This window comes from Papio anubis, chromosome 17 (genome assembly GCF_008728515.1).
Source record: "Papio anubis isolate 15944 chromosome 17, Panubis1.0, whole genome shotgun sequence".
NCBI lineage: Eukaryota > Metazoa > Chordata > Mammalia > Primates > Cercopithecidae > Papio > Papio anubis.
In genome coordinates, this window is record NC_044992.1 from 14,920,432 (window position 1) to 14,942,189 (window position 21,758).

Consider the following 21,758-nt stretch of genomic DNA (forward strand, 5'->3'; position numbering starts at 1 on the left):
ACCTGGAATGTGAAACAATCCATCTTGATCACCTTCCTTAACTTCTTAGGACCTCAGTGGTCACTTACAAAATGAGGATGAGGATGAACTCCTGTCCCGGAGAGACACAGTTCTGTAAATTTTTTTTTTTTTTTTAGAGACAGGGCCTCACTCTGTCACTCTGGCTGGAGTGTAGTGGCACGATCGTAGCTCACTGCAGCCTTCAACTCCTGGGCTCAAGCGATCCTCCTGCCTTCACCTCCTGGGTAGCTGGGACTACAGGAACACACCACCATACCTGGATAATTTTTTCTTTTTTTAAGTAGAGACAGGGGTCTCGCTATTTTGCCCAGTCTGATCTCAAGCTCCGGGGCTCAAATGATCCTCCCACCTCTGCCTCCCAAAGTGCCGGGATTATAGGTGTGAATCATAACACCTACCCCACAGTTGCTTTAAAAATGTCTGGAAATTGCTTTCTTTGCCACGTCTACTGCAAGAATGAAGACCGTTCTCAGCCATCAGACTGCCAACATTCTAGAAAATGTTGACATTACTCTGAAGGGACGCACAGTTATCGTGAAGGGCCCCAGAGGGACTTCAATCACATCAATGTAGAACTCAGTCTTCTCGGAAAGAAAACAAAAAAGGCTCCAGGTTGACAAATCGTGGGGTAACAGAAAGGAACTGGCTACCGTTCGGACTATTTGTACTCGTGGACAGAACATGATCAAGGGTGTTACACTGGGCTTCCATTACAAGTTGAGGTCTGTGTATGGTCACTTCCCCATCAATGTCATTATCCAGGAGAGGGGATCTCCTGTTGAAATCCGAAATTTCTTGAGTGAAAAACACATCCGCAGGGTTCAGATGAGACCAGGTGTTGCTTGTTCAGTATCTCAAGCCCAGAAAGATGAATTAATCCTTGAAGGCAACGACATTGAGCTTGTTTCAAATTCAGCGGCTTTGATTCAGCAAGCCACAACAGTTAAAAACAAGGATATCAGGAAATTTTTGGACGGTATTTATGTCTCTGAAAAAGGAACTGTTCAGCAGGCTGATGAATAAGATCTAAGAGATGTCCAGCTACAGAAACAGGATGCCGGATGATTCCTAAGACCTACTTGTGATATTAAAAGATGTAATAAAAGACCTATTGATTTGGAAAAAAAAATGTTTGGAAATTAAAATGCTTGTAAACCAGTGGTCCCCAAACTTTGCAGCACATTGGAATCACTAGGGATCTTGGAAAAATACAAATGTAGGCGCCCACACCCAACATCATGATTTGATTGGAATGGGATGCAGTACAGGCATTGGAATTAAAAGTTTCCCAGACAATTTCTCTGTGCAGCAAAATTTGGGAAATGCTGTTCTAGAATCTAAAACAAAATACCACTGAAGATTTATAAAATATTATTATTAACTACTTAGAAACAGAAAACGAACCAGGTGCGGTGGCTCACACCTGTAATCCCAGAACTTTAGGAGGCCAAGGTGAGTGGATCACTTGAGGCCAGGAGTTCGAGACCAGCCTGGACAGCATGGCGAAACCCTGTCTCTACTAAAAATACAAAAATTAGCCAAGCACAGGCTTGGCACCTGTAATCCTAGCTACTCTGCAGTCTGAGGCAGGAGAATTGCTTGAGTCCAGGAGGAGATTGCAGTGAGCCGAGATCACCCCACTGCACTCTAGCCTGGGTGAGAGAGAGAGAGAGAACGGGTCCAGAAGATCTTTTCAGTCCCTTTGCAGTCCTAAGACACATGCTTTCATTGAAGAATCCCTGATTACAGTCAGCAGTGCATCTCAGGAGCCTTTAAACATTTAAAAGGGCCATCGAGTATTTACACAGCCACCACCTGACAATACCAAAATTGACTTAGATCAAAGAAGAAGAAGCAGTGGCTTTAAAGTCCAGAGCTAAGGAAACTGTGGTCGCCATGGGATTCTCATGCAAATCTAATGATCTCACCCTCTCTGGCCACAAGCTGCATCCTTATCTCAGGAAACTATCTTGCAAAAGGATTTTACGGGTTCCAGGCAGGATAGATGGATTAGTGCTCTGGCACAAATCGACCCCACTCAGACTTTTTGCCCCACTGATGCTGTGAAAGTAGCGCCATTTACATAGTCATGACGAGTGGATTATTATCTCAATCTAGTGTTTCCTAAACCGTGTCCCACAGAATGCAGGAGTCTCTCCTCAAGATGTTAATAGGTATTACTTAAAGAAAAAGAAGGGGCCCACGGCAAAAGCCGCCCTATAAAGCCATATAGATTGTTTAACCCAGGAGTCGCCACATCTTCTAAATTGTGCAAGATTTCAGGCCTGTCCTCAGTCAACTAAGTTAGAGAAAAAAAAAATTGCCATGTTAAAAAAAATTCCTTTGGAGCAGGATTTTCAGTCTGTTGTATATTAATTTGTTCTGTAATTCTCCAAAAGGAAGACTGAATATGCAGCTTCCCCTAATCTCATTTGACCAAGGAATCACTCATTCATTCATTCATTCATTCATTTATTGTGTGAGGCATCTCATGGAGCTAGAATCCAGTGACATATCTGTGGCGATTGTGAAACAATGTTCTTCTGCCCTTGTTTTGGAATTGCAAGCCTCAGAGAACGTTATGGAGTAAGAGGATAGAATGATGAACTTTCTCGGGGTATAACTGGGTCTTCAATGAATCACCTCCTCTGAAATCAGCTGCAGAATCCCCAAAACTGTCCCTATGCAGAAGAACAAGCTCCACTAGAAACAAGACCCGTGTTCCTCTGTTCAGCCTCTTTCGTCTCTTCTCTGCTCCAATCTGCAGGGCTTCTTTTGTTTGTCTCACCTCTCACTTTTCTCCCTGAGCCATCCCTAGGTGTCTTGCCTGGCCCCAGAAGGAGAATCACATTTTCTCAAACAGGAACCTGATGCAAAGCCTCATTTCACCTCTGCATTTTATCCTCTTTAGCCTTCCATCTCCTCCCTGCCCTTAGCTTTTTTCTTTTTTTTTTTTCCTACCCTCTGGCCACTCCTCATTTATTTTTGGCTAAAGAGGAAGCTGCCACTAAAGCCAGAAGTGTCTTGAAAAGCTCATCTCTGAGATCTGGAAGGATGCTCCTGGACAAGGATCCACTTAGCAGAACGTGCGGTTTCCATGCTGATCTCCACCCGAATGGGCTGACAGGAGACCCACAGAACTGCCCATCTCACAGGATCAGCACAGGCACCGACTCCCTGAACTTCAAACTGAGAAACGCGGGGAAACAGTGAGTGCACACCTCCGGATTCTCAGTGGCGCCCCCTTCTGACTCTCTCCACTTCTTCACCCTGCCCCTATCCCATGGCAACTCACCATGGCTCCACCTCTACCAAATGGGCTCTGCGGGGTGCACACAAGAAGATGACCATTTCTTGTGCCTTTGGTGACACAGACAATGGGGAGCCTTGGGAATCCTAGAAACGTTAAGACAAAGGGGAGTGGGAGTGGGGAGGGGCGACTTGTTCTTTCGGGAAAGAAGGCATCTCTCTCCTTCTCCCTGTGCAATAATTTGTTGGACACCATCTCTTCCTCCCTAGCGCCCCTCCCCAGAAACAAACACACACACAAAGAAGAGGAGAAACAAGTCCATTACCGCACTGTCTTTAAAAAGTCACGTTGCATACGGTGGGCCATTTGGTAGTGTTAGCATGTTCTTATACAGACCGTGCCTCTTTCTGGGGGGTCAACTGTCTCTAACCACATCAGGGTGGGGAGGTGGGAGTCTAATCAGAATTGCTCATCTTCTAACACAGACTTGGCAGTACTGATTCATCACTTATGATGGGAAGGAGGGGATATGTTGCTTCTTGATAATGCTTCTATACTTTATTTTCTGTATCGATTATACGTGTACATTGAGGGCATTTTATTGTCCAATGGTGAAAACGGTTCAAGTACCTATGGCCTTTCAACATATATTCATTCATGCACAAATGCACACTTGCACACATTCAAAAAAACCTATCCTGAGCTCCAAACATTACTCTTCTGAGAGGCACAGGTCCTGCACTCACCCAGAACCCACTGTGGATTTTCCGCATTTGCCTCTTACTTTGGGATCTACCCTTCTCAAAGTCAGGGGTCCACAATCCAGGTTTCCCATGCTGATAAATCCAGACGAATCCTTGCCATCTGTGTTATGAGAAACAAAAGCAGAGGCCTCCCAGTACATAGGACAATACATGTTCCATCAACCACTCTGCAGTCAGGTACTGACTAAGCATCTCATACACCAGGCAGGCACTGAGCCTTGGTTCAAGGAGCTCACAGCCCCATGAGGAAGACAGATCACCAGTTTCCTAACTCAACCTGGGTGGGGAGGGGTGTCAAGAAGCAGATTCAAGAAGAGACAATGTTTGTGCTAAATCTCAAAGGGCAAAGGAAATGATGGGCAGTGGGCATGGTTTAAATGCCAACCTCAATGTTTCCAAATCCTGAGTGAAATGCTTCCTCATTCAAGATCCATGTTCTCCTCCCAGCATGCAGATAAATAGGCAGTTTCCAAACAGTGCGTTTTCTGCATGTGAATTATAATGCTGAATTGGCTGAAGAAACACTTTACAAATTCACTGCAAGAGAGAAGCATTAGGCATTGTATACCTATCAGGTACAACCGTGAATCTGAATTTTACATTTATCCAAGGAATATTCAATTATAAATATTAAACTCCCACTTTAAGATGACATTGGAAGGCCCATTGAGCATAAAACACATGTGGCCATTATCTATTGATCTATTATCTACAGATCTAGTTCCAAATTTAAAAATCGAATTTCCAGAACAAGCCAGGCAGGCATAATCAGAGGAGAGCTTTACAACCTTTTTCTTCCATGGACATTTTTGGGGTAGGCTTGTACACTGGCAGGCTGGACACGTAGGAAAGATATGGAGAAACAGGCTGTAAGAAATAGCCCTACAACCCCATATTCAGGAAAACAAACATGAAAGGCTTTAAGTAATTTGTGCCCAGAGACCCTCTCTCTGCCTGACGGCTCCCGAGCAGTGTGACCATTAAAATGTGTGGCCTCACAATGTCATAATCCATCAGAAAAAGGAAGTCCTGCTCCGTTGAAACAATAGGGACATTGTGAACCTGGAGAACACTTCGGGGAAACAGCCAGGCATTTCCCAGGACTGCGCTCAATCCGTGGGCCAGGCCACCCCTTTTGAAATGTTCAAAGCACTAGGAATCCAGGCCAGTGTTTGTCTTGAAGAAGATGACTTGCATTTGAGATTTTACCTAGAAGAAAAGAAAGTAGCTGCCTCCTACATGATTCACTTATTCCATCAGCCTATTGACAGCTTGTACTCAGTAGCACACAGTTCCCCAGCGCATGTCAGAATGTGAGAAAATGCATGCATCACCCATTGCGCCCAACTCTTGAGTAATAAGCATCCCCCAAAATCTTGTCTCCCCATTCTCAGCTCCCATCACCAAGACTCTCCCACTGCACACATACACACACCTTCATGCACTTATGCATATGCACGCACACATGTACATACACATGTTTACTTGCACATGTGTGCACATGCATGCATAGTCACACACATACACACACACACTCAGCTCTCAACGCCCCATCACTCCCCATGCTAGCCAAGCTCTCATACCTTTACCCCTTGGCACATTCTGTTCCTTTGCCCTGAATTCTCTTCCCAGTCTCCACTTCTTTTTTTTTTTTTTTTTTTTTTTTTTTTTTGAGACGGAGCGAGATGGCTCTGTCACCCAGACTGGAGTACAGTGGTGCCATCTCGGCTCACTGCAAGCTCCGCCTCCCAGGTTCACGACATTCTCCTGCCTCAGCCTCCCTAGTAGCTGGGACTACAGGCGCCCGCCACCACACCCAGCTAATTTTTTTGTATTTTTAGTAGAGATGCGGCTTCACCGTGTTAGCCAGGATGGTCTCGATCTCCTGACCTCATGATCCGCCCTCCTTGGCCTCCCAAAGTGCTGGGATTACAAGCGTGAGCCACCCGGACCCAGTCTCCACTTCTAAGGAACTGCACATCCTCCAAATACCCCGGACCATAGCATGACCATGCAGAAACCACTTTCCTAACCCTTCCAGGAAGGGAATGACTCATGCGCTCTCAGAGAAAGGTGAGAGTGACTGTATTATAAATAGTGTGTGTCACAGTTATGTTGAGAAATTGCCAGAAAGCAAAAAGGTGTGGGGCTTTACTTCGCGCCTTGGGTAAACTGATGAAATTGCATTCAAAATCTGAAAAGCTGAGGATAAGAAGCTGAAATATGGAGACATACACCCTTTCTCCTCTCTCCCTTCTGCCGCAGACACCCCTGGGACTTTCTGCCAAGAGCGCTTTGTCAGGTCATCATCAGGGGACGTGCTCTCTCTCCTGGGCCCTTGCAGACCTCTCAAGGAAGGGTTGCTCCGGAGCCTGGAGGCAGTCACGTTCCTTACCCACAACTGCCATCCTCAAACCATTTCTCCTCCCCTGAAGCTTGTGCCCGGGCTACATCACCACCTCACCGGCCTGGTTGCTGCCAGCTTCTGAGCACTGTCCTCTGTCCCTCAGTCCCTGACAACTTGAGCCCCAGGCACGCTGTCCTCCTCTGTGCTGTTACCCTGTCATCACCGTGTCTTCTTCGTCATCTCCTGAATGATCCGTGCAAACCTCCAGCCCAGCAGTCCTCGACCTGCTCACTTCCAATCACCAGGTCTTCCTCTCAGTCGCCACCACCCCTGCCTCTGTGATCAGCCCACTGTTCTTATCGTCCCCAATAACCACACGATGTCCAAAATCTAAGCTGCGAGCATCTCACTCTTACTCTTCCCTCCTCCATCCCTCCAGCTCACTCCCCAAGCAGTTCCCAGTCCAGCAATTCCTGGATTTCAATTCACTCACCCCACCTTCCCCTTAGTGTCCTCTTTGTGTCCCAGCTTCCTGCTTTATCTTGTTGATACCCCACAGCTCCTCCTTATGGTCCCTTGCAAACACCCTTAACCCCGGTATCCCTCTCCCATGTGCCGGGCAAACACATATTTGCATGGCAAAGCCTTAATACCAGTTCAGTCCACCTATGGGGCTCTTTTGGGTGCCATCATCTCAGAAACTAAATGTGATAGGAGGAAAACGCCACCGTGCCGATTGGTCCCACGTGGAATAACAGCTAATATTTCTATGACATGTGGTGCGACCAGGGCACAGGCTAAGCGTCTTACCTATAGTAACTAATTAAATCCTCACAAAACCCATATGCATTAGGTACTATTGTATTCATCTCATTTCACAGGCATGGAAACTGGAGCCTGTAGGGACATTAAGCAGTCTGTCCAAGGTCACACAACGATAAAGTGACAAAAAAACAGGATTGCCCCTCAGGCAGTCTAGCTGTCGAATCTTTTTCTTTATAATTCCACACACTTGCCCCTCTATCTCCAAGTCAATCAACAGAGCTAGTCCAACCAACACTTCCCCCTCCCTACTCTTTTCACTCTTCCACTCCCCAAGCAACTCTTTCTTTTTTTAATGTTATATTTATTTTAGATTCAGGGGTCCATGTGCCTGTTTGTTACATGGGTATATCGTGTCATGGTGAGCTTGGGCTCCTAGTGAACGCATCACCTACAATATTGAACATTGCACCCAACAGGTCATTGTTCAACCCTCACCCTCCTCTCATCCTCCTCCCTTTTGGAGTCCACGGTGTCTATTGTCTTCACTTTTATGTCCATGTGTACACATCGTTTACCTCTCACTCGTAAGTGACAACATGTGATATTTTATTTTCTGCTTCTGGGTTAGTTTACTTAGAATAATGGCCTCCAGCTCCATCTATATTGTTGCAAAGGACAGTCTTTCATTCTTTTTCATGGCTGCATAGTATTCCATGGCATATGTATGCCACATTTTTCTTATCCAGTCAACCATTGGTGGAGATTTAGGTTGATTCCATGACTTTGTTATATGAACAGTACTGGGATAAACATATGAGTGCAGGTGTCTTTTTGATAAAATGATTTCTATTCCTTTGGGTAGATTCCCAGTAGTGGGATTGCTGTGTCCAATGGTAGTTCTATGTTTAGTTCTTTAAGAAATGTTCATGTTTTTTTCAATAGAAGTTAAATATTTTATATCCCCACCAAGCAACTATTTCAAACCTCCTCTTCACCTCCTTCTCCTTCCACTATAGGTTAATGTCTTTGTCTTGCCCTGCTTTGAGAAAAATCCAAGAATCCATCAAGAACTCCCTCATCTCCCGCCATCACTTGTACCAACTCTCCACCATATGCTCCACTGCACTTTGCCTTCCTTCCTGCTACAATGAATGAAGTATCCCTTTTCCTGTCAAAGAACACCTCTCCACTTGCAATCCAGGCCTCTCTCCTTCCACCTTCCAAAATGCAATGGTCATGGATAGAGTTGAGCACGCACTCTCACATTCTTGAAATGTTCTCCTACCTGGTTTCCACGACGCCACAGGAGTAGAATCCCACCATCACTCAGCAAGCTCCTTCTCAGTCTCCATTGAGGATTTCTGGGTCCCCTTCTTTTTTTTTTTTTATCTCCACATATCCCCAAAGTGATGGGAACCAGTTTTGTGGCTTTATATCTCATCAATTTGCCAAATCTAACTAGACTGACTTCTTTCCCAAAGTCCAAATATATATATCCAACTGCCAATATACTACATCTTTATTTGTATATCTAATAAGGTCTCAAACTTTTCATGGTTCAAACAAACTCTTGACCTTACTCCATAAAATGTTCCTTTCTGGTCTCTTCCATCTCAGAAAGAGGCATCATCATTCATCGAATTGCCCAATTCAAACATCTAACATCTCTTGCTTCTTCATTCAATATCTCCAGCCCATTATCCTCCCCAGTCCCACCATGATTTAACTTCTCTACGCCACCAGCCTCCTCTAAGACGTCAACATCTATTAACTGAACTACTGAACACCTGCTACTGGTCTCCCTGCTTCCACTCTTGTTCTCCTATGATATGATTTGGCTGTGTCCCCACCTAAATCTCATCTTGAATTGTACCTCCCATAATCCCCACTGTTGTGGGAGGGACCTGGTGTGAGGTAACTAAATCATGGGGGTGGGTTTTTCCCATGCTGTTCTTGTGATAGTGAATAAGTCTTACAAGATCTGATGGTTTTATACAGGGCAGTTCCCCTGCACATGCTATCTTGCCTGCTGCCATGTAAGACATGCTTTGCTTCTCCTTCACCTTCCGACATGATTGTGGAGACCTCCCCAGCCATGTGGAACTGTGAATCCATTAAACTTCCTTCCTTTATAAATTACCCAGTCTCGGATATTTCTTCATAGCAGTATGAAAATGGACTAATACACCCTACAACTCCTTCTCCAAAGAGGACCCAGAGTGATTATGTTTAAACATGATCAGATTAAATCATCCCCCTGCCTAACATTCTCATGGCTCCCCCTCCATTTAGAAGCCAATGCCAGTTCCTTATGTTGGCCTGCAAACCCTCTTTGATCTGGCCCCTGCCTCCCCTCCCAGCCTTAGCTAGAGTGGCTCCTCACATCACCCACTGTGCCCAGCCACACTGGCCTTGCCTCTCTTCTTTAAAAACATCAAGCTTGTTCCCACCTTAGGGTCCTTCCCCAGCTACTGCCTCTGCCTGGGATGCATGTGTCCCTGATCTTCACATGGGTTGTTCCTTCTTAGAAGTCAGGATTCAGCCTAAATGTCAACTCCTCAGCCTTCCCTGACTACATAACAGCACCACCAGTCACTATCACATCTCCTATTTTAATACTCTGCCTAACACTATCCCTGCCTGACATTTCTTATGATTTACTCATTTATTTTCTCTTAACCAACTAGACTATAGGCCACATGACAGCAGCAATCTCGTCCATCACATTCATTGCTCTGTCCCCAGGACCTTGGGTCAAAATCATCAGATAAATGGACATTCCTGCAATTGCCATAAGTAACTTCTCCTGGAATCTCCAGGGATCACTGGAAATCCAAATATCCAGCAGCTGCACGCTTGTATGGGACACAAATGAAAAACACAGACTGGTTCACTTGGCAGTAGCCACTACTAGAGAAGGTAAAATGGCAAAAGGTGGGACATTATCCTGAAAAATATGACAAACAAATAGGATTAATGGAGAGGCCTGGGTTCAAATCCTAGCACTGCTCTTTACTGCTTTTAAGTGGGCAAATCCCTTGCCCTATCTCTCTCTGAGTCTTAAAGTTTTCCCCCATCCATAAAATGGGAATGATACATGTCCTAGTAGGTTTATTGTGAAGACTGAATGAGACATCGCAAGTGCCTATTAAGGAGCAAGAATTCAAGCACATAGACCCATGACAGTACAGGATTCAGGCTTTGTTGAAAGAAGAAATGAAACCTTGTCTAATATGAAAAAGTTCATGGGACCTAAATGTACCAAATTCTAACTCAAGCTCTACTCCACTTTCCCTTCGAAACTCCATTTCTAGTCTCACCTGGTCCAATATGTGTTCTTACCAGGGTCAGGTGTCATCACCACCAAATGCAGCACCAGGGGTATCTTCTGTATGTTGTTAATGGATGTTAGCTGCTTTTTCAAATGCATGAAGTTGCCTGCCTCATAATGATTGTAAATTCACACCCATGGTCCCTCCTCTATACGCCCTTCATATCTCCTTCCAGGACTGCTCCAGTGATACTTCTTTTGAGAGGTTGTCCCAGGCCTCTAGGTGGAATAGACAGGCCCTCCTCTCTGCTCCCAAGTATGTTATCTGAACCTTATCTATCAGGGCTGTCTATCCCATTATGTGTTATTTAGTTGGTATCTCTCTCTCTCTCTCTCTCTCCCTCTCTTCTTAAATTGTGTTTTTAAGGCTCAGAGGTGAAATCCTTACATTCCAGACAACTCTTGGCCCACTGGGAGGGTAGACTCTGGTCAAAACCCAAGGCCATATTCGCTTACCGTGTCCTGATATCTTGCCTTCCTCTCTTCTCCCAGCTGAAAACTCTTTCTTCAAGTCCCTGGTGCAGCTCATTTCACTGGGTTCCTGAGAAACACAGAATCAGGAAGGTTAACTGGCAAAATTTTAATATAATGTAACTAAGATGAATGATGTGGGGATGGGGAGAGAATCGACACTTAAATATATAAAAAAATTGTTGCCTGTAATTAAAAATTAAAATAGCAATTGTCCATTCCCCAGAAGTCACAAAAGAGGCCTCTTGAAATTGGGCAGAAACCTTTAATTATTCATTTCAAATGAGTCTTTCTAGGCACAAAGATATCCCAATAGTATACAATGAAACATAACTATCCACATAGAAAATATGTGTGGGTAACATGCCAGGAAATCCTGAAGTTCTGACAAAAGGAGTTTTTGTTGAGTCAGAAATCCAATTAAACAAAAAGGGTTTTAATGTGTCTTCTTGGCATGGTGGAGAGATGCATCAAATACTTTTAAAATCCGGGAACCGGCCCTTCATGAAGCGTGTTCTGTGGCATCCTCTCCCCAACAAAGGCCTGGCCTTTAAAAACCACCCTCGTGCAGCATTGCAGAAAAACCACCCTCTCTTTACTGTTCCAGTGAGATTCTGCAATATTATTGTGTATGGATTTCAATATCTGAAGATGGCAATTGATAGGAGAATTCACCAAAGTTCCCAAAACAGTAAAACTGCATATTAAACAATTGTTTTGGGGAAAGTATAGCATAGAATTCAGAGCTCGAGTTCAAGACAGGTCAGTGACTTAGCTGCATGACCAGGAACAAGGAACAAGACAGTTAAAATTCAGAAGCCTCTGTGTTCTCATCTGTAAAACAGAGGCAGTAAGAGAAACTATCCTTGGAGTGCCATGAGGATTTAATGAGATAATTCATATACAGCATTGGGCAGAGGGCACAGGCACATGGTAAGAGCCTATTGGCTGGACTGTTATCATCATTAATATGCAGGGTGGCAATGTCTGCTGCAATGCCAAAACAATGCAGTCCAATGTTCAGGCTGGAGAAATTAGTACCAAGACACATCTTGCCAAAACTGAGTCACTGCGTTGAAGATCGGGGAAGGGACTGGAGTCATAGGAGGTCAGAAAACATGCTCAGGGGACTTTTCAACACAACTGCTGCCACAGTGGTATCCCTACATCTCACCCATCCCTCCCCAGCCACACTACTTTTCACATCCCAAGAGTCCTGTTTATACCATCTGCTCACTAAAAGGCACTCTCTAGAGCTCATCCCCCAGCCCAGATGGGTCCCAGCCATCTGGCATTGGTCCCAGGCGTTGCGTCCACTTGCAGCCACATATGTGCACATGTTAACTGAGGAAGGTTTCCAGCCAATAGACAGCAATACACACAAGTGCACATATACACACAGCCCTGAGCAGAACATCCAAATAGTCACTGGCATGAGAAAGAGTCTACAAGCCACATACACATGCATGCACGAATATGTACACACACAGGCACATGCATACACACACAGGCACACACCTGTGTAACTCCCTAAGTCACCAGCCATGTCCGCTCTCCCTCACCCCAGCTTCGACATCCCTTGTCCCAGCTGTGACATCCCTTGTCCCAGCTGAGTTCTATTTCTCTTCTCAGATCATTGCAGCCCTGGTCTAGAATGACTTAAGGAGCAAAACTGAGCCAAGAAGTCTTGCCAGATTCCTACTGGAAGTAATCTGGAGACTTAGATCTGCAAACAGCATCAAGCGGCTGTAGGGTAGAGCACAGAATTCGGAAGTAGGATAACTCATGTTAAAACCCAACTTCACCTCATTATGTCTAATCTTGAGCAAGTTCCTTAGTCTTTCTGAACCTCAGTTTCCTTATCCCCAAGGTGGGAAACATCCTGCCCCATGGGATGTTGTGATGATCCAATTGATGTAAGTAAAAGTATTCCATGATCCATGAGGAGCTTTGTAACCATTAGCTTTTCTGGTAAACACCAAGAACCCTGAACTATTGGTATAAATTCTATTCTATGATTTATGGCTGGGGGTTCATTCTGGAAACAAGAAAACTAGATCACATTGGCATTCAACTTGAGGACTAGATGAACTCTAGACAGAACAAAAGTGTCACATTGTTCAGAGAGTGATAGAGACCACAGAGAAAGGGAAAACCAGTGTGGTTGCTGTCTTGGGCTCATCTGCTTTCCTTGGAGTGGAGCTGAGATGGGATGGGAGAGTGGAGGGTAAATGTAACTATTAATAGTTTAGAAATTCAGAATTTTTTGCCCCTGAGAAAACTCTAGATGCTATGCCAACAAAGCTATCTACCTCCCAGGAGGAGTAAGGGTGAACATGGAAATGGTTTTCCTCTGCCCCTCACAACTCATGTCTTAACAGAACTGCAAGGGTGACAGAGCCCATAGGATGAACAGCAATTGGGCCCATAAGGCCTATCCTAGGCAGGCTGTAAGATGGCTCCCAATAATCTTACCTCTTGGTATTCACTTCCTTGTGAAATCCCCTCCCCTGAGTATGAACTGCATCTAATGACTCACTTCTAATAAACAGAATATGGTCTAAGTGATGGAATGTCACTTCTGAGATTAGGTCACAAAAAAAGTTGGTTTCCATCTTGAGCACTCTCTCACACTCTCTTTCTCGTTCATCTTAAGGGAAGCCAGCTGCCATGTTACAAACTGCCCTGTGGAGAGGTCCCTGTGGCAAGGAACTAAGGGAGTTTTCCAGCCAAGAGGTAGCAAGAAACTGGGGTTTTTAGTACAACAGACTTTGAGGAGCTTAATCTTGCCAATATCCATATGAGTGAATTTGGAAGTGGATTCTCCTCCTGTTGAGCCTTCAGATGAGACCACATCCTCGGCCAAAATCATGACTGTAGCCTCATGGAGAGACTCTGAGACAGAAGCAGACAGCTAAGGCATATCCAGATTCCTGCCCCACAGAAGCTGTGAGATAACAAATATTTGTTTAAAGCAATTAACCTTTGGAGTGCTTTGTTACCCACCAAGAGATAACCAATACAAAGCCCCTACCAGACATACCAAGGAAAAATCCCACCCACAAAACTGAGACAGAGAAGGGCTTCTAATCTGGCAGCTGTGGGAGAGATTTCACTGCATAATTCCTTCTTCCCCATTCCATCTCCAGAGGATACCATTTCTACTAACGTAAGGGAACCTACGTAAGTAAAGAATTTAAGCCTATAACATACCACAAAAATGAAGCTGCCCTTCCAACAAAGCAGATTTTGACAAGGCCATTTTGAGACAGTGGATATATTAATATGGCCAGAGGGGTTGCAGATGGGGTATGGATGGAGGGCAAGATACAGGGGGAAGTATCCAAGATACTCAGAGGTGGAGTTAGGGAGCTTGCCTTGCACATTACTTGAGAGGTATAGACAGCTGACGTTTTCATGGTTTCTTTTGAAAACTAAGTAAAAATGTTCTTGGCACCAAAATGGCTTTGTGAAAGTAGCCAAATCAAAATGTCAGGTTCTGTCATGGGACTATTTTATTCAACCCTACTACATAAACACTGTTTGAACTCCACCTAGGCACTCAAGCCAAGAAGATTGCCACTAATCTTCCTTTCCTTACACACACACACCCGTGCGCGTGCGCGCACACACACACACACACACACACACACGGGGCTCAGGAGTAAGTTTCCAGAATTCAACAGCACAGGGTCTAGAATGGAGTAAGTTTTAAGGCCATCATCTGTCCCATGCCTGACTTGGATTTGGGCTGTTCTGATTCAGAGGCTGACAGCTACCTGCCTAGAGGCTGGCGCCCCACCAGACTCTACGGAGCCCCGGCTGTCATGGAGTCCAATGGGAGTTTTCCCTGAATTGCTCACCAACCCAGAATACAAGAATGCAGAAACTATTGTGCATGGTGGACCCAAAGAGTGCCTTTAATTTGGAATCGATCCTATTTGTTTTCTGAAGCTCTCTGTATCGTTAAAGCCATTGATTTACCAACACTGAATAAAGAGGAGAATGTTCCCTAGAGCCCTGCATGGTTGCGTGGTCAGAGGTGGGATTACCCACTGCACAGCGCCAAGAGATGGAACCAGCTGCACTGGGGCTGGGCCCTTCCAGTCCAACATCCCAACCCTCACGCTACTTTGCCTCTCTGTACCTCAGTTTCCTCCTGGGTAAAAATGAGGGTTGAGGTCTGCTGCACCCTGTCTCCCTTCCAGCTCGAATCTCCTGTATGTCTCTGAAACCTCTTGGCACAGCAGTCCCCAGGAAATGGAATGCACTGAAGTTTCCTAACATCCCACCAAATGAATTCCTTATGAGCCCAACTTCTGGGTTTGTACTCACCGAGAAAACACTGCAAGCCCTGACCTTCCAAAAACTCAGCTTGTTCTCTTTCCCGGATGCGTTTTCAAAAGAGAAAAGCTAACTTTTGCCCTCTAGGGTGGGAAATGCGAAAGGCACAAGTGCAGAGCTCTGTGAATTGAGACCACAACAAACCCCGCCTGGGCATGGAGCCCACAGAGCGGGCGCTCAACAGCCTTTCCAACCACAGAGTGGAAATTCTAGACACAGAAGGTGCCCAGATGGGCCCTGCTTTCGTTCTCTTGCCAACTGCCGTAAACCTGTTTCTGTCCCGTTGGAGCTGCAACGTGGAGCCAGAAATCTGGAAGAATTTAACACCCAGTCGATTCAGACACAGGAAAACATTGTTCAAAGTAAACACTGGAATCCCTCCCTCATCATCCAGGAATGTGGAGCCAGCAGGGTCTGAGCTCAGCAGCTTCTCAAAAAAGCCCCCGCTAAGCTGCTCTGCTTTTGGGGCCACAGACTGGGAGGGCCAGGAGGGGCTCCACACGCTCCACACGCTGCCAAGACAGGGATGAGGCTAGGAGGTCAGTGCACCGGGCTTCTCCTCTCCCATGGAAACATGGGCAGTGCTGTCCACAGCCTCCAGCTAAAGAACCCTCTGTTCCCCCAGAGGACACAGCCTGTGTGCAAAGGCCGCTGAACTTGTGAAAGCCTGAAGGAAACAGAGAGGGGCTCAGGACGCTGCGAGACTTTTCCATTTCCTTTGCCTCCCAGCAGGCCGTGAAAGAGTCACTTTTCCTCGAGGAAGAAAGAAGGCTCTGTGTGCAGGGCGAGGGTACAGTCCTTCTAACCAAAAGATGTGTGTGCTGCATGGGATTTGGCCACCGACATTCTTTTACTGGGACTTAACGAATTCCATCTCTCAATAGCCGTATGCCAGGATCCCACCCCGTTTCCTCTGGCTCTGGAGGGTGGAGAGGAAGGACTTGCTTTACCCCGGGGTCTCTGAGGAATCTCCTAGACACTGCACCTTAAATCACCTCTGTGTCACTGTGTCACCTTTGTGTCACTGTGTCCCTCTGCCTAAAATTCCGCTAAATTCCATTCACGAAGATGCAGGCCTGAACCGAATTGTTGGAAGATTTCTCACAGTCAGAGTGGAGGGGGCAGCCGTCAGATTAGGAACCTTCAAGGAGGAGAATGCAGAGAGTCCAAAGATGACCACTTGGCCACCAGAAGCTCTGAGTAGAGTCCTACTCAGTGGCAGGGCTGCTGGGCGGCAGCAGAGGCAAGTTGGGTCATTGTGAAGAGGCCAAAGAAACAAACCGCTAAATGTCCAGCATGACAGTCTATCTCGTCCTGGCCGTCACTTCTGTCTCTCCCTGACAGCCACGGCATTCACCCATTCCTGATCCCTGAGGGACCCGCGACCGAAGGCTTATTAATTCACTCATTTAATCTGAATTATTGAGGGCCTCCTACTGAGCCACGTGAGCAAGAGGGATACAGTCCCTGCTCTGGGGGAGCCTGTATCATCCAGACCAGAGGCTGTCAAGGGGTGGTCCTGGGACCACCATCACCAGCAGCAGCAGCACCAGGGAGTTTGTTGGAAATGCAATTTATTGGATCCCACCTTAGCCTGAACTAGAACTAGAAGCTCCGGGGGCTGGGCCCAGCAATCTATTCTCACAAGCCTTCCTGGGGCTTCTGTTGCTCATGAAAGTTTAAGAATCATTGAGCAGGTCTGTCACTGCCTCACTTGATAATAAACAAAATCTGCAAGTTTCATGATTTGCCTTGGGCAGGTCACGGAAATGGCGTGAGGGCTCCTATGCTCCTAGACTCAGAACAGCTATGCCAGCCTGAGCTGTCATTTGGAAATTTTTGGTTCCAGTTTCAGGAACCCTTTTTCCACCTCAGTTTGGCCACTGTTTCATGGTGATTTCTAAAACGTTTTTTTTTTTTTTTTGCAGAAGAGGCAGGAACCTCCCCTCCACTCACGAACAACAAGACAAATGGGGTTTCTTTTGACTGGTAGCACCCATCCCAACAGGGGCTCTGCCATCCTTTCTGAAGGTGGCTGTGAGAAGGCCATTTCCACTGTTGTCTTCAGGCCCCTCCCTGCACCATTCTCTGACTCTTGGTAGGTGTCAAAGAACATATACAGCCAGGTTTCTTTATTGAGTTGATTTCTAAAGAGATGCACCAATCAATGAAGTAGAATTCCATTCATTCACTCGGCAGATGACTTCCGTGCTGCCAAACGGAATGATCTCCTTTGCCTCTTCTGCTTATCTCATCTGACCTGTTGGCAAGGGAGCCAGCAGGCCCCTTTCTCCTGAGTCCTAGCACCTCACAGGCCTCTCTTCTCAGGCTCCATGCTGGCCCCTGCTCCTCTGCTCCACTTAGGGTGAGGGAGCCCCTGCCCCGGCACCCTTCACATCTTCATCTGCACACTCATCACAGTGCCCCAACTCCCAAACGTGTGTCTCTAGCCATGGGCTCTCCCCTGAACTGCAGGCTCTTATGTCCAATCCCTGCCAAACATCTCCTCACAGATGTTTTATAGGTACCTCAACCTACCTCATTCTAACAGCTCCTGACACCTCTCTCTCCTACCACATTCAAAAACCTGCTTCCCCACTGGCCTTCCTCCAGTTTGTTAACCAGCACCCCTAATGAACCTGTTGCCAAAAAACTAGGAATCCTCTTTTCCTCTTCCTCTCATCTTCAAAATCCAATTTACCAGCAAGTCATGTCAACGCAACCTGTAAATATCCTAAATCCTTCGTTCGTTCTCTTTATTCTACAATTATGACAACTACTACTGCTGCTAATAATAATACAAAAATAACTCACACCATAGGTGTTTATGTTTTATATTTATTAACTCATTGAGCCTTCCCAGCAAACCTGTGCATTAAGTGCTGGATTATTCCCTCTTACAGAGGGTAAAATTGAGGTATATAAATGTTCAGTGACTTCCTGAAAGATATACATCTAATACAGTGGAAGCAGAATTCCACGTGATCAAGCGTGTTGCCCCTGTGCTGCCCCCATATCCACCTGGTTGCCCCCACAGCCTCCAAACTGGCCTCCCTGCTCCCACTCTTGCCCCTGTATAATTTGTTTTATCCACACAGCAGCCCGAGTGATCTTTCTAAAACCTGCACCAGTACACACCACTCCCCAACACAAACATCCCTTTCCAGGGGTTCCCCCAGAGCCCTTGGGATGAAATCCAAACTCCTTCCGTGGCTGCTTCTGTCCACCTCTTAGGTCTCCCTGTTTCTATCTCTCTCTCTCCGTCCCCCGCCTTCCCCACCCCCAACCACCCTCCAGCCACATTGCCTCCCTCTCGGTCCTCAAACTCACCAAACTCCAACCATTCCCTCCCTCCAGATTGACTTTCACAGATTTTTACATGGCTGGCATTTGATCATTTAAATCTTAGCTCAGTGTTGCCTTCTCAGAAAGGCTTTTTCTAACTTCCTACTCAATCTAGCCACTCAATCCAACTCTATCACGTCACATTGTTCTGTTTCCCTGACAGCACTTATTGCTATCTGAAATTATTTTACATTTGTTTACGATTTATTTTCTGCCTGCCCTCTTAGAACTTGAATTCCATGAAAGGAAGGAATTGTTCTGTCTTTTCTCTCATATATATCCCAGGACCTAAAGCTAAAGCTATAATACGGAGCTCTGTGCCAGGCATAGGGATAGCAAGGCGAAGGCAGCAGAATCCCTGCCCTTAAGGAAGTCGGCATCTGCAGTTCCACTACAGCATGCGGGCTGCCACGAGGACAGAAGCATTTCCTCACCCATCCTAGGAATGCTGGGAAGACTTCCTGGGGTAGATGATTTGAGTTTATTTTATTTCAACATTTATTCTGGACCAGACCTGCCAGTTACAGTGATAGATGAAACTAGTAGTCTGCTTCCTTAGTACCAATATCACCTAGAGAGCCTTTTAAAACACAGACTGCTGAGTCTCATGCCTAGAGTTTCTAATTCTGAAGTAAGACCTGGAGTAAGCACCAGGAATCTGCATCTCTAACAGGTCTCCAGGTGAAGACCAGTGTCATCTAGGGACCACATTTTGAGAACCACCAGATTGGACCATTTTCTTGTCACAGCTCACCATCAGTATTGCTCAGTGCAATGCTGTGTACCATTTGCTGTGATAGGAATATAGGCTATATATAAATATAGGCTACAAATAAAAGGAATCAGTAGGTACTTCTTGGAGGTTTCAAGAAGTAGGGTTTCATTTTGAATAATGAGTAGGCATTACTGAAACAAATAAGGGATGAAAAACAGAAAAAACTTGAGGAAAAGGACAAAGTAGTATATAGTCTTAAAAATTAAAATATATTTCAATATTGGTGAAGCATAAAGCATAAAACAAAGACTGGTTGAAGGTGAGACTGAAGTAAGCAGCAGATTCGAGTCTCTTAAAAAATTAGTAGCAGGAGACCAGGCTGCATAAAAGACAGGTGAGCACAGCACACTTAGGGAACTGAAGAAACGGTGGCCAATACAGAGGGTGCTCAAGGGTCAGGGGAGAGGTCTCTATCAAGAAAAGATTCTAGGCTGGGTGCACGCCTGTAATCCCAGCACTTTGGGAGGCCGAGGTGGGTAGATCAGGAGGTCAGGAGATCGAGACCATCCTGGCTAACCCCGAAAGCAAAACCCCGTCTCTACTAAAAATACAAAAAATTAACCGGGCTTGGTGGCAGGCGCCTGTAGTCCCAGCTACTCAGGAGGCTGAGGCAGGAGAATGGCATGAACCCGAGCGGCGGAGCTTGCAGTGAGCCAAGATCACGCCACTGCACTTCAGCGACAGAGTAAGACTCCATCTCAAAAAAAAAGAAAAGAAAAGAAAAGAAAAGATTCTAAAGAAAAGTAGAAGTGAAACCATGAAGGGACCCTACCTTGGGGCTGGGTCCTATGGGGAATCAGAGGGTTCCTTAGCTGGAGGCTGCAGACAGAATTGCTCATATATATGGGCATTCATTCAGTAGAATACTATACAGCAATGAAAAGGAACAGGCTATACATACGTGCAGCCTCATGAATGAATCACATAAACATAATGCTGAATTAAAGAAGCCAGGCACAAAATAATAAACATGAGTCAATTTACATAAAGTTCAAAAAACCAGCAAAATATAGGGTTTAGAAATACATTTAGTGTAAAGCAAGTGTGTGACTCCCATAAATTCAGGAGAGTAGTGACCTCTGAGGATTAGAGAAAGGGGTTATTGATGGGAGGAGGAAGGAAGGAAGTTTCTAGAAGCTAGCAGTGTCGTATTTCTTGTCATGGGTGATTGTTACTGAGTTCACTTTAGACACATCACCAAGATGTAAGCTGTGTGCCTCACTTTGAGCACTTTATATTTCAAATTTGTTTTTTAAAAAATTAAGACATTAAGATAGTTGAGCAGGAGATGGGGGCGGGAGGAGGTGGACAGGAATGGAACAAAAACTGCTAGAAGGAGGGAAATGAAGATTGTCGAGAGCATGACTGCAGGGCTACGCATGCGTGTGTGGGTGTGAGTGTGCCATTCTCTTCAGTGTCAGTCAGGAGCCCTGGATTAAGGGTGAGGAAAGATCAGGTGTGTTGGGAAACAATGAAGAAGTAGGTAGGGGAGGGCTAGGGTCTTTAGGAGTGGGGCTGAAATCTTGGATCACTGGGCTGGGGTGGAGAACGCAAAGCCTGGAGATGTGCCACCAGGCAGTCGCATCTATCAAAGAAAGACCCCACCATCAGACGCTGACTTTGAGGCTGTAATTAGCAAGTTGGTTCATGTCTCTCTGAGGCCAAAAGTAAGTGTCTAAAACCAGAACAAAATCATTCTTTCCCATGTTCCTAAAAACCTTAAATACAAAGGTAAAATAAACATTTATTTTAGAAATAAATGATGAAAACTGAAAAGCAAAGCAGGCCAACTATTTCCCAGGCAGCGGGCCTGACCTGCTGCAAATTCTTGGTGTCCGGTTTCAGCTAGGCACTCACTGTAACTTGGCCAAACTTTCCTGGTTGACTTTCCCGGCACATTCCATGCAGCTCCACCCTCTGAGCCATGAAGCTGCTCCCAGCCGCCCTCTCTGCGGTGGGCTCTCGACCGTGCCATGTGCCAGAGGCTGTGCTGGCTGATTCCAGCCTAAAGTACCTCCTCCTTAACACTGTCTTCTGAGCATCCTCCCGCCTGCCTGCCTGTCATCAGAGATGTGGGTGGCCTGAGGAAATGGAGTCTGAGGGAGCCCCCAGAAGGTCCTGGGGAAGATACAGGGCTAGGGTCTGGCCAGGGGCCAGTAGCTGGTGGGGAAGTCTGAGCTGAGACTCACAAGCTGGGTGAAATCAGCAAGGGTCCAAGTCAGGCGGGCAGAGGAGCCAGCAAAGTGATATTCAAAGGTCAAGCAAGTAACAGAGTCAGAAGTCAGACAGAGCACGGGGACCAGGAACCCAATGCCCTCTAGGAGTATGGCATGGAGGTGCAGACC

The 21,758-nt window shown here is 45.9% G+C and overlaps 1 protein-coding gene and 1 pseudogene across 5 annotated transcripts in view; one reads left to right on the forward strand and one right to left on the reverse strand.

Moving 5' to 3' along the window:
* Positions 1-21,758, reverse strand: part of CDRT4 (CMT1A duplicated region transcript 4) — a 32,692-nt gene that overhangs the window by 6,667 nt on the left and 4,267 nt on the right. For 3 of the 5 annotated variants that reach the window (XM_009189713.4, XM_009189712.4, XM_017950364.3), the window contains one exon: positions 10,935-11,019. In XM_009189713.4, the coding sequence (XP_009187977.2) occupies positions 10,935-11,007 (73 nt within the window). In that variant the 5' untranslated portion in view covers positions 11,008-11,019. Of the gene's footprint in view, positions 1-4,420; positions 4,573-10,934; positions 11,020-15,284; positions 15,369-21,758 lie in introns of those variants that run through there. The other 2 variants (XM_017950365.3, XM_003912377.4) reach the window with 2 other exon arrangements.
* On the forward strand, positions 307-1,051 carry LOC101023123 (annotated as a pseudogene).